This window comes from Trachymyrmex septentrionalis, unplaced genomic scaffold (assembly GCF_001594115.1).
Source record: "Trachymyrmex septentrionalis isolate Tsep2-gDNA-1 unplaced genomic scaffold, Tsep1.0 scaffold8, whole genome shotgun sequence".
In the NCBI taxonomy this organism is placed as follows: Eukaryota; Metazoa; Arthropoda; class Insecta; order Hymenoptera; family Formicidae; genus Trachymyrmex; species Trachymyrmex septentrionalis.
In genome coordinates, this window is record NW_017305987.1 from 210,615 (window position 1) to 223,244 (window position 12,630).

At 33.8% G+C, this 12,630-nt stretch overlaps 2 protein-coding genes and 1 long non-coding RNA gene across 9 annotated transcripts; 1 reads left to right on the forward strand and 2 right to left on the reverse strand.

Moving 5' to 3' along the window:
• Positions 1-169: 169 nt before the first annotated feature.
• On the reverse strand, positions 170-5,220 carry LOC108754568. 2 transcript variants are annotated; one of them, XM_018496987.1, is made up of 3 exons: positions 4,896-5,220; positions 541-744; positions 170-457 (listed from the first exon to the last, which is right to left on the reverse strand). In XM_018496987.1, the coding sequence occupies exons 1-3, from the start codon at positions 4,988-4,990 to the stop codon at positions 190-192; spliced, it is 567 nt and encodes a 188-aa protein (XP_018352489.1). In that variant the 5' UTR covers positions 4,991-5,220; the 3' UTR covers positions 170-189. The 2 variants fall into 2 exon arrangements, with proteins under 2 accessions (XP_018352489.1, XP_018352490.1); XM_018496988.1 differs by lacking the exon at positions 4,896-5,220 and adding an exon at positions 2,872-2,901.
• Positions 3,645-9,932, forward strand: LOC108754570. The gene is made up of 3 exons (XR_001939720.1): positions 3,645-3,654; positions 9,114-9,395; positions 9,846-9,932. It is a non-coding gene; the product is annotated as an uncharacterized LOC108754570 (long non-coding RNA).
• On the reverse strand, positions 7,230-11,308 carry LOC108754569 (39S ribosomal protein L14, mitochondrial-like). Of its 6 annotated transcripts, none has more exons than XM_018496994.1 (3): positions 11,267-11,308; positions 7,723-7,941; positions 7,385-7,638 (listed from the first exon to the last, which is right to left on the reverse strand). In XM_018496994.1, exons 2-3 carry the CDS (start codon positions 7,910-7,912, stop codon positions 7,385-7,387), a joined length of 444 nt encoding a protein of 147 aa, XP_018352496.1. In that variant the 5' UTR covers positions 7,913-7,941; positions 11,267-11,308. The 6 variants fall into 6 exon arrangements, with proteins under 6 accessions (XP_018352497.1, XP_018352496.1, XP_018352495.1 ...); XM_018496993.1 differs by lacking the exon at positions 11,267-11,308 and adding an exon at positions 9,043-9,094 and having other exon boundaries at positions 7,723-7,940; XM_018496990.1 differs by lacking the exon at positions 11,267-11,308 and adding an exon at positions 8,937-9,003 and having other exon boundaries at positions 7,723-7,940.
• Positions 11,309-12,630: the final 1,322 nt, after the last annotated feature.

Consider the following 12,630-nt stretch of genomic DNA (forward strand, 5'->3'; position numbering starts at 1 on the left):
TTATATATATATATTTTATATATATATATATATATATATATATATATATAATTAACATATATCTAATTAATAAATATATTTTTCGCTATTGTTATTTGATAGAAGTATTTTTAATAGAACCTATTATCTTTAATAAAAATACATTATATACACATTATATACAGCGAGCTTCCGGGATCCATCGCAGAGCTACTCATTTTCGATCGTTTTAAGACAAGTCGTCAGCTGTTCACACGTTTTCTCTAATCGTTGCAGTACGTCTGGCGCGCAATTCAGAATTCTCATCACGTTGTCGTTCGTGGCACGTATTCTCGATCTACTCTCCGCGATTGTCCTCATTAAGGTTTCGTTCTCCCTTTCCATTTCGTTCACCTGTTCCTCCAATTCCTTAGTCGCCTCTTTGATTATGTGCGCGTCCAACGATCTCAAATGCGAGGTTACATCTCCCGGTGGACGCCTGCAATCAGACGATGATTCTCAAATAAGAGATTACATTGAGCTGCAATCACGAAACGATTTTCTAACGAACTTATCATCTACCACGCATGTTCGTTAGCGGACGTGTTCTCCTCGGACAATTTGGCTATTTTAGTAAAGCTTTCCTGCAAACTGCCTTCCTTTAATATATCCTCAAGATCATTGTTCATGCTGCTGTATAGCTCCTTTATCATAGCCTTGTGCAGCTTTCGGGCGATGTTGGAATTCGGCTTAAGAATCGTGAGTGTCTCGAGAAATTCATTCTCACTGAAACAAAAAAATACAACAAAATTTATTAATTCTTTTATTAGTAACTTGTAATTAATCTTTAATTAATCCTTTTATGGCCAATCCTATTAATTTATTATTAACCCTCCGCGGACTGTAACCTGGATCTTTTTTGTTCAGTTCTAATTTTTTTTGTAGTTTTAGGCTTACAAAAAACGTGAAAAAAATGTAGGATTATTTTTCAACATCTATATTACATTATCAAATTATTTTTAACTCAAATGTTAAAACATTTATTCGTTAAAAATTCAGTAAAAATAAGACAAAATGAAAATGTATTGAAAAAAATATAACTTAGCAATAAAGAAATCGGACTCTATTTTTCTCTTTATTTCAGAAAGTTGAAAGTGAAATTTTGCTTGTACCAAAGTAACTCAGACTGCAAATAGAAAGTGCGAATAAATATTGCGTCTCTGTATCAAATCAGTAGCTCGTATAAACGTATAATAATAGTTATCATATTCGAAATAAACACGACCTTATCTAAGATTAACAACATCCGGAAATATAATACTGCGCACTGCTGAGTGGCAATTCGAATTATTCGTATCTTGTTTCGCAGAAAAGGCGTCTTATCGACCTGGACGATGTACGCCTGGCTTACACTTGCGATATATGGTGTGAGAAAGACATGTGCTTTTACTCCGACGACTTTCCAACGCACGACCGGATGCGCGTTCCCCCGTATATGATGCATAGTTAGTACAGCCGGTCACAGAAAGGTTTCAACACTTTTTATGGATTTCAGAACTCAGCCTTGTAACCGTAGAACGGTTGAATGTAAAGTTAGATCCATAAGATAAGAACCAATCCACCGAAGCAGAACAACAGGTCATTATGATATTAAAATGGTGTCAAAATGACTTTAAAATAATCATTAAAAGTCATTTTTCAATCATTTCTGATTCATTTTAATGTCATTTTGACGCTATCGTGACTTGTTGTTCTGCTTGGACATTCGGCGAGCAAGCTGTATTCTAAAAATCATCGAAAGAAAAGTGTTGCAACCTTTCTGTAACCGGCTGTACATGACGACTATCGCTGGGGATCGAATCTTTTTTTCTTTATCCTGATGCCAGAACAAAGAGCAGCGGCATCTTCAATTACAGGGGATGGAATTCTGAACAGTTCTAATCAACTTTTTGCCGTTTTATAATAAGCATACAATAGTACGATCCAATCTCTCCTTATTCAGCTTCTGACGTTTTAAAAATACGCCAGAGGATATTACATTTATTTCGAAACTCGCGTAACATTCCATGTACCATGCTATCTACATAAAACGTCACGTTATTAGACTTACCCAGGATCTTCATATAGTGTATAGTAAGTGAGAGCGGCGTTGTTTCTCGCGTACTCAATCAGGCCGGGACTGGTGCAATTTGAAATCAATGCTACATATTTGCAATAGTCCAGACCTAACTAAGCACGCTTCCGTTTCCAGTACTGTTAAATTCATAATGTTAAATCCAATTATATCCAATTTGAGTTATTTAATAATTTCTGTAGTTCTCTATTCGTCACTATTCCTATTCAATATGTATATTAATTTAACTAAGACAATTTAACTCAACAAATTTATTAAGGAGGTCCTCGTGTTAGATGAAATATAAACAAGTCTATAATACGTATGCAATACAAAAATTAATATCAATATGTAGAAAAAATTTCATTGACTTTTACCGTACCATTTTGAAGATGTTTAATTCTAAATTTATAGAATTTTACAAGTTGAAGATATAATCTTATTCTTTTTTAAATTGAGTAATCTTTTTATTCCATTGCTTTAATGTTTTATATTATTATAAATAAATTAACTAGAAAATAGCAAGAACCTCCTTAAATTTGACTACAATTTAATTTATTACATAATATTAAGTGAAAATGTAATCTATTATTTACTAACATGAGTGCACACGTTAATATGCACGTTATTTATCTGGAAACTAAACAATTCAATTAGAAATAGGATGATTTACATTTTGACATTTTTAACACATACGAAGTTAAAAATAACAAAATATTCTATAATTCGAGATTGAGTTACTATTATTCCTTAGATATCTAACGGTGAGAATCCAAATCCATTCGTTCATCCAAACTTACTGACGCATTCACATTGTCCTTTAAATCACGCACACAGAATCGAATCAACAACCGACATACAAGATTAAATTATTTCATAGATATCACAAAGTAAAATTAATAATTAATATCACTTTTAACGCTCGTATAACTTACACACTATGCTATATCACGTGTTTATTCCAATCTATAAGTTTCAACGTGAATAAAATATTACCACATACATACACCTAATAATGTAGCTCGTTTTAATTTGTGACCTGGGAAGTTTCTATATTAAATTTTGTAAACAAAAAATCTTTCTCAACAATTCTGTAGTATTAAAACTTTTAGCGTTGAAACTTTTAGAAATAACGACTGTATATGTATACCGAAGACGAATGTACGACCTGCGGCGTTTGAGTGATGAAAGAATCAACTGGCTCTGCTACGAAGAGTATGAAGCACGCACTCGTGCGTGCGTGCACGATTCCCGCGACACGCAGCACACGAATGACCACCGCCCCCGCGCCGGTCATCATGGAGGCCTTTGTTTCCCCGAACACTTCGTGGAATTCCTCGAAGGTCAACTGATGGAGCCGTACGAAGAAGGCCTTCCTGGAAGCGATGCCGCAAGGGATCGCCGTTTCAGCAAAGATCGAGAACTCCGACGATGATTGCGACTCGAATTCGAACGTGAAACATACGATGGCCACGTGAACGGCCACGGCGAGTCAGGAATTAACATGCGAACCGCGGAGGCCAATGACATCAAGTAACACCGAGTAGCGTTTAGGTCATTGACGATGCCGATCCCTTCCACCAGTACATACACATCATCTTGATCTTTCCATCTTGACTCTCTCTCTCTCTCTCTCTCTCTCTCTCTCTCTCTCTCTCTCTCTCTCTCTGCCTCGCTACATCAATAAATCACGAATCGCCTTCTCGCAAACAGCGGACCGCTAGACTACACGTAGAGGACAGTGTGTCTTACTCGATTGGTCTTTCTATTTATTTATCTAAAACATAATTTAGGATTTTAAATATTACCGATTTGTATAAAAATAATGTTTACATCTCTCAGTATGCTTTTAATTATACAGGTAATCTATTCTTTTTAGCTGATCTTGCATTTTCTTTTTTTTCTCCAACGTGGAAAGAAAAGATAGATGAAACCATGCAAGAAGTTGTATGAAAAAAGGGCTTAGAATATTCTTAAAATGAATACCTAAAATTACAAAATTTTTCTCACGTATACATTGATTCGAATATCGTGTATAGAGAAATTTTACAGAACAAAAAAGTTCGAGAGAGAGATATTATTTCTGCATTTTTTGAATTTACACTGAAATAAAAATAAAATTACAGAATCTGAAATTATTTCTTAATTAACATGCTTACATTTTTCTTGCTAAAAAAAAAAAAGAAAATATTAGAATATTAGAAGCAATCTAAAATCCGAAAAACTGTAAACGGAGATGTTTGGATCCAAGAGATTCTCTTCGCGACCACGTGACGCACTTGACATACTTTCGGTAGCGGTACTGTTATTGCGTGGGCATATGAATCACGATGATTTTTCTGCATAGCCAGACATTGAAATTAAAGACGTAGAGACGGGGTTTTTTCACAGCCGAATAAAAAAAAGAGGCTGATAACAGTCGAGAGCCAAAAAAAGATCTTATAAGATAAAGAAAGTTCTTACATTTTTTTCTGTCCATTTTCTATCAATGTAGTTTAATTTTAATCTCGGTTCAATAAATTTTTCACCTTTCTCTAGTTCTAAGAATTTGTAAAAGAATAAAAACTTATAGGTTGACTAATGAGATTAAAGTCAATTCGATATAAACGGGCATTAGAGAAACAAAAAGCTTCTAGCGAGATTATCAGAAGTTACGAGAACGTAGCTTCTCCTTGCTCCAGCTTATTGACTTCTTAGCGGGAAGAAAAAACGCGGGAATGCCAACAGAAAGAGGTTAAGTTAAGCGCGCGAAGTTGCGCGCGAAATCGAGAGAAAAGGCGCGCGTCCTGTTAACTGTACGACCAACCTAGCCAACGTCACTCACCTAACAGACTCGGCAATGTTTTTCAGGCTGTTGGAGACGGCGATTCGGAACAAACGCGCGTTGTTCGGACAATCCGATTCCTCGTCCTCTCCCATTCCTCGGCGATTCCTCTTGTTCGCGTGGGAAAGGCGAGCTACAGCACGACACGTCAACGATGATCAACGACGTCTCATAATAACAGTCAACACTTCTCGCAATCCTCGCCCATCCAAACCGTCACTAACGTGCTCGCGTCTCGACAAGATTTGAATTGCTCGGTAACTGCGTCAACGCGCCGTTGAGAGCCTGGTGGTAATTGAAGAACACTGACATTATCGACTATGTGTGTGAATAAATAAAGTAAAATTTTTGTTATTTATCTTCGGAATAACCGAAACAGTTTCCATTTATTATAATCACCGACGAGATACTATTAAAAACTAAAGATCGTCAAACCTGGGCAAATTTTCGGCGGTATAAAAAGGACCCGGAGGGACATAATTGAAGAATGCTGACATTATAGATAATTGATATAAATTTGCTATTATTAACATAAATATTTGGCTCATACATTATTAAATTTATGATTTTGTATTACATAAATGTTCCATAAATAAATATGTATACTTGTAAAGCTATAATATCCTACATATTGCAGAAAAATTACAATTTTTTCTCTGCAGTTATCATCTCTGTTGATAATCAAACTTTAACGATAACACTGAAATTACAATTTTAAAGAAAAATCGAGTATTATTGAATCCTAAATGCATAAATACGTCTACTAAACTAATAAATCATGAAATTAGTATAATATTATCAGTTTTTAAGTCTTAATTATTTACGATATTCACAAGGACGCGAACTCCCGTAAAAATATCGGTCTTTAATAGCATCTCGTCGGTGTTATAATTAATATTTAAAAAATTAAGACGTAAATGATACATTGAGAATATATAATATGTATAACATGTAAAAAACGTATACGTGATACAATACATACGTAATATGATATAATATATACCTACAAAAACCATGTACATACAATAAGTTATATTTAATATATATGTAATTGCTATTGCAGAGTTCTGAATGGGTAGCCATTTGAATCATTATCTACTGCGCAATTTGAGATAGATCAAGCAGCATCTTTTATCGTTTCATTCCATTTCTTTTAATACACACCGTTGCGTGCTTTTTCGTAAGTTGAAGGATCAGTTCCTACTGATTCAATATACGCACTGTAGGTAAAATAGTCTTTCCAACTTTTTGGTTTGAACGACTGCTTCTACGAAATGCAGTTGTGTTTTCTTCCTCCTGCGAAACTTGATGTGCCTCGTCGTCATTACCTGCAGAAGACTTCGTCTTCTACCACGTCTCCATCTTCAGTATTATTTGAAATTTGAAATTTGTGCTTCTGGTGAAGGAATTAAAGGAAAGCTACTAACTTCGCAAGACCTGAAATTTTCTTCAGTTTCCTTTAACTCATTGATCCTCACTGAACCAGTGCTGCCTTGCAACAGATCAAGCAGAATTGCCATTGAGGCTAAATGAGATCGAACATGATTGAGATCGTTTAATTACACTCAATCACAATCCACTCACACAAATACAAGATTCTTACTTTAAAACTATCCTGTAAGATTCGATTATGAATACCACCCAAGTCTGTTTTTCAAGAAAACTTTTTTTCATGAGATCAATGCGTGAAAGCATCTTGAAACCAGACTATTATGCTGAAACAGTTTAATTTTGTATTATTTTATATCTGAACTTGTATAAACTATTGAATGAAGATTTTTGATAGTTAAATCATGCTTACTTATTGTAACATAGATTAGGAACAGAAAGCGCGTTCTTCGCCAGACTATCAGATTCTCCACGAAGATCCAAAATGCTCATCCATGTTCTGTTCTTATATAGGAATCGTATCGAAAAAAAGTGCTATCGGGAACGGCGGAAACTGAAAAATTATTTGCATTACTAATTCGATTTCGGAATGCGATGAAGACAAATTTGATAATAAATTTTAATGGCAAAAAATTAAAATTATGCAATTTTTTAATAGAAATATAAATCTTAACGTGAGCATAATATAATTTCAACAATTAATTTAAATAATCTCTTAAATACAAAGCGATAAAGACCCCGTAGCTGATAACTGAATTAAAGTTACACTTACAATCTCTATACCTATATAAACAAAATCATAGCAAATAGATAAGACGCGCGATATTATTTTATCCTTCTTGTCATCAAACATTAAACGAAGTTGAGATGATATACACCAGCATTACGAACATTAAGTTGAAAATACTTCTAGTGCATATATAAAAAAAAATTTGAATTTGTGGTAGTTTTATTATAATATTAATATACAATAAAATACACAGATGCATGAGTGATACACTTCCATATTACAAGTTTTGCAGAAAATACTAAATAATTACAATATTAACATTTTCTTGAAATATTTGATATATATTACAATAGTAGACAAGATAGATATACTACACGAATCTGGATGCAATCGCTAGTAGTTTAGTATAATCTGCTCCTTTGCTGTGAGTCTTTTCTTTCATTTTCGTTCGGAGTATGTGTGGAATAGGCACTTGTATTCTTGTACCTAGAGGTGTGCCGTTGTCATCTATGAGTACCAGATTGTTGCTATCAAACTTGGGAACTTTAGGAGCCTGTTGCTGTTTCAATCCAACCAATATACCCTTTTTCTTTTCGCCTCTTATAGCAACTAAAATTCTATCACCTGAATAATACGTATAGCAATGTTTAGATAAATTTCCTATAAAATGATAATATCTTTTATATAGTCTTTCATTTATTGTCTCACCGATGTATCCCACCCCACGCTTGTTGTAAACGTGTATGCAACGTGGTGGTCTACCCTCCATCATAGCTTGCTTTCCTATCTCGCTGTTGTCCACTACTCTCAGCCTACTCAATTTAATTATCTGACTCACAGGGGTTGAAGTAGAAATGTTTCTGCTTACAACATTTAACACCGCAAAAGGTGTCAACATTATCGTTATAATTTCCGTTTAGAATAATCTGAAACATCAAATAATATAAAATTATTATAATTATTTAGAATACGGACTGTATTTCCGATTTTGATGAAATTAGGCTCATACGGCGCGTTTTTGCTCGAAACGAAAGAATCTGTAAGAAAAAAACATTAGATCGGTCTCGTGAAGCGAGATATTAAGTGATAAAGTCAACAACTATTTAGATTAGAAAATCAGTCATAGCGACGAAATATAGCGACACGACTATGTGCCGTGGTCATGCATAACATGTAATTGAGGCCAGAATAAGTATTTTCTGCTCAAATTACACAAATTCTCTTCTTTAAAAACACATTTTCTTCTTTAAGAATAAATAAATTATTTTTTATATAATTTTTATCTTTACAGCTGATAATTTGTTTTAATAAGTATTTTTTTAAAAACACAAATTCTCTGCTTTAAAAACAAATTTTCTACTATAAAAATAAATAGTTAAATAGAAAATAATATGTATTTTTTAAAGCATAAAATGTATTTTTATAAAGCAGACAATTTGCTTTTAACAGAATTTGTGTAATTGAAGTAGAAAATACTTATTCTAGCAATAATTACATGTGCATGACCGCGAGGCATAGACGTAAAGTCGTGTCGCTGCTTGGCTACATCTCATCGCTATGGTAGATTTTCTAACCTCAATAGTTATCAACTTCAATGCTTAATATCTCGATTCGCGGATCCTAACGTTTTTTCTTACAGATTCTTCCATTCGAGCGCCGAATGAGTTCAATTTTATAAAAATCGGAGGTGCAGTCCATATTCTAAATAATTGTCAAAATTACATATTCAGACACAAATTAGCGCGTCGCGAAAAATTGTCGAGAACACGTCACTGCGACTCGCGGTCTTTTACCGTTTACGTGCAGTGCGTTATTCCTCGCGTAACGGAAAATAAGAGCGAAAGGAAAATGCACAGCGAAGTACACTGTACACTGCTGACTGCAGTATTATGTACTGTACAAATATGAACAAAAGCTGTCACCTTCTTCTGCGGTCAGAACGAAACGACGACCAAGTGAGAAACTGATCTCTCGCGAACATCGCAAGACTTTCAAGCTTTTTATCTTTCGGTAATTCCACGTATTTACCTGCAATCGCTGCGCAAATACCGACTGTGATAATAATCGAGATACCAACTGTGGTACCTCCTTCATCATAGTGGCTTCTTCCATCATGAATAATGGGAGTGACTCATCTTTCTTCTTTCCTCCATGATGGCGACCATGGCGACCGTTAAGTAAACCTGTTGCGAGATGTTGAGCGCATTTTGGATTGTTTAGATTAGACAGTCATAAAAATTTTTGAACAGCAAAACTGTTGCATTATGCTGAACGCAAAAAAGTAGTCAACGTTACTGGTTGAATAGTCCATATTGAGCGCTTCCTGTCCAATGGCTCTTGTTAACTGATATCAAACTGTTATTTTCAACATGGTAAGTCTGGTAAGTAATAATTCTATCAACTAGAATACTAATTTATATTAGCTTAATTTACACTAGCATAATCTACTTTGTTCTCATATTCACTGCTATATTCAATGCTGATCGATAGTATAAATGGTGTACTACTATAGATGTTCAGTATTGGCAGTGAATATCGCAACACAAGTAATAATATTATCTGAATTATCTAGAATATTATTTACTAGTATTATTTTATAAGTATTTTATAAGTATTTATTAGTATTATATACAAGTTTATAAACTAGATTAACTCAATAACCGCATTTTGTATATCTAATCGATTAATTAATTTATTTACTGTTACGAATTGTGTTCTCTCTCTCTCTCTTTCTCTTTCTCTCTCCCCCCGGCCACTTTTTTTCCTTTTTTTTTTTTTGGAGACTGGACTATTCATGAGGTCTGTATGAATATCCAAGTCTATTTTTTCAGACTTTTGCAAACTGGCCTGCCCTACTATCAGACCCTACTATGCTGAAATACAGTTTTGTATTATTTTGTATTTGAGCCTGTATTGAAATAACTATTGAATAAAGATTTTGATGGATTAAACCATGTTGAGACTTGTTCTAATTTACCAGATTAGAAACAGGAAGCGCTTTGTTCACCAGTATCAGACTATCGATCCTCTACCTCTACAGAGGATCCGAAATATTCATCTATATTCTATTCTTATATACGAATCATATCGAAAACAAGTGCTTTCGGAAAGTGAAGGATTATTTGCTACTAATTTGATTTCTGAATTCAATGAAGACAATTTTGATAATAAATTCTATTTAAGGGCGAAGAATTAAAGTTATGCAATTTGCTAAAATCTTAATTAAAGTATCATAAATCAATTAACACAGACATAATATAACTTTGACAATTAATTTACATAATCGCTTAAATACAAAGATAGACATCACGTGGCTGATAATTGAACTAAAGGTACACTTGCCAACGCTATATTTACGTATCAAAATCACAGCACACATACATAAGATACGCGATATTATTTCATCCTGCTTGTCATCAAATATTAAATAAAGCTGAGATGATATACACCAGCGTTACGAACGTTAAGTTGAAAACACTTCTAGTGCATATATAAAAAAAAGGTTTAAATTTTTAGTAGTTTTATTATAATTTTAATATACAATAAAATACACAGATGCATGAGTGATACACTTCAATATTACAAGTTTTGCCGAAAATACTAAATCACAATATTAACATTTTCTTGAAATATTTGATATATATTACAATAGTAGACAAGATATACTACACGAATCTGGATGCAATCGCTAATTTAGTATAATCTGCTCCTTTGCTGTAAGTCTTTTCTTTCATTTTTGTTCGGACTTTGTGTGGAATAGGCATTTGTATTCTTGTACCTAGAGCTGTGCCGTTGTCTATGAGTAAATTCTCTGCTTTAAAAATCAATTTTCTACTATAAAAATAAAAGTTAGATAAAAAATAATGTATTTTTTAAAGCATAAAATGTGTTTTTATAAAGCAGACAATTTGTTTTTAACAGAATTTGTGTAATTGAAGTAGAAATACTTATTCTAGCAACAATTATGTGCATAGACGTATATAGTCATGTCGCTGCTTGGCTGCATCTCGTCGCTATGACAGATTTTCTAACCTCAATAGTCATCAACTTCAATGCTTAATATCTCGGTTCGTGGATCCTAACGTTTTTTCTTACAGATTTTTCCATTCGAGCGCCGAATGAGTCCAATTTTATCAAAATCGAAGGTGCAGTCCGTATTATAAATAATTATCAAAATTACATATTCAGACACAAATTAACGGGTCGCGAAAAATTGTCGAGGGCACGTCACTGCGACTCACGACCTTTTAGCGTTTACGTGCAGTGCGTTATTCTTCGCGTAACTGAGAACAAGGTTGAAAGGAAAACGCATAACGGAGTACACTGTACACTGCTGACTGCAGTATTATGTATACATACATGAACAAAAGCCGTCACCTTTTTCCGCGATCAGAACGAAACGACGACCAAGTGAGAAACTGATCTCTCGCGAACATCGCAAGACTTTCAAGCTTTTTATCTTTCGGTAATTCCACGTATTTACCTGCAATCACTGCGCAAATACCAACTGTGATAATAATCGAGATATCAACTGTGATACCTCCTCCATCATGGTGGCTTCCTCCATGGTTTCCTCTACCATGAATAATGGGAGTACTCATCTTTCTTCTTTCCGCCATAATGGCGACCATGGCGACCGTTAAGTAAACGTGTTGCGAAATGTTGAGCGTATTTCGGGTCGTTTAGACAAGACAGTTATAAAAATCTTTGAACAGCAAAACTGTTGCATTATGCTGAACGCAAAAAAGTAGTCAACGTTACTGGTTGAATAGCTGTCCATATTGAGCACTTCCTGTCCAATGGCTCTTGTTAACTGATATCAAACTGCTATTTTCAACATGGTAAGTCTGGTAAGTAATAATTCTATCAATTAGAATTAAGAATACTACTTATATTTTTATTTATGTACAATAGCTGCCCATATTGTTTCACTGCTATAGTTCTTCATACTGAATATCTATAGAATAGGTGATATACGAAATATTATATAAATATTCAATATTGGCAGTGAATATCGCAACATAATAAATAATTGAGATAACAATATTGTTGCTTGTTTTGTCTTATTTAATTATCTAGAGTATTATTTATTAGTATTATTTTGTAAGTATTCATTAGTATTATATGACAAATTTATAAACTAGATTAATTAAATAAGTATTTTGTACTGTTCTAGCTCTTTCTTTTCTCCGCCTTTTTTTTTCCTCCCCCCTTTTTTTTTTGTAGACTGGACAACATTCATGGAATATCCAAGTCTGTTTTTTAAGAGAAGTCTATTTTTTCAGACTTTTTTTTGTAGACTAGCCTGCTCTACTACCAAACCTACTATGCTGAAACAGATTTGTATTATTCTGTATCTGAGCCTGTATTTAAATAACTATTGAATTTTGATGATTAAACCATGTTGACCTGTTCTAACTTACCAGATTAGGGACAGGAAGTACTTTGTTCACCAGTATCAGACTACCGATCCTCTACCTCTACAGAGGATCTGAAATATTCATCTACATTCTATTCTTATATATGAATCATATCGAAAACAAGTGCTTTCGGAAACTGAAGCATTACTAATTTGATTTCCGAATTCAATGAAGACATTTTTGATTATAAATTCTA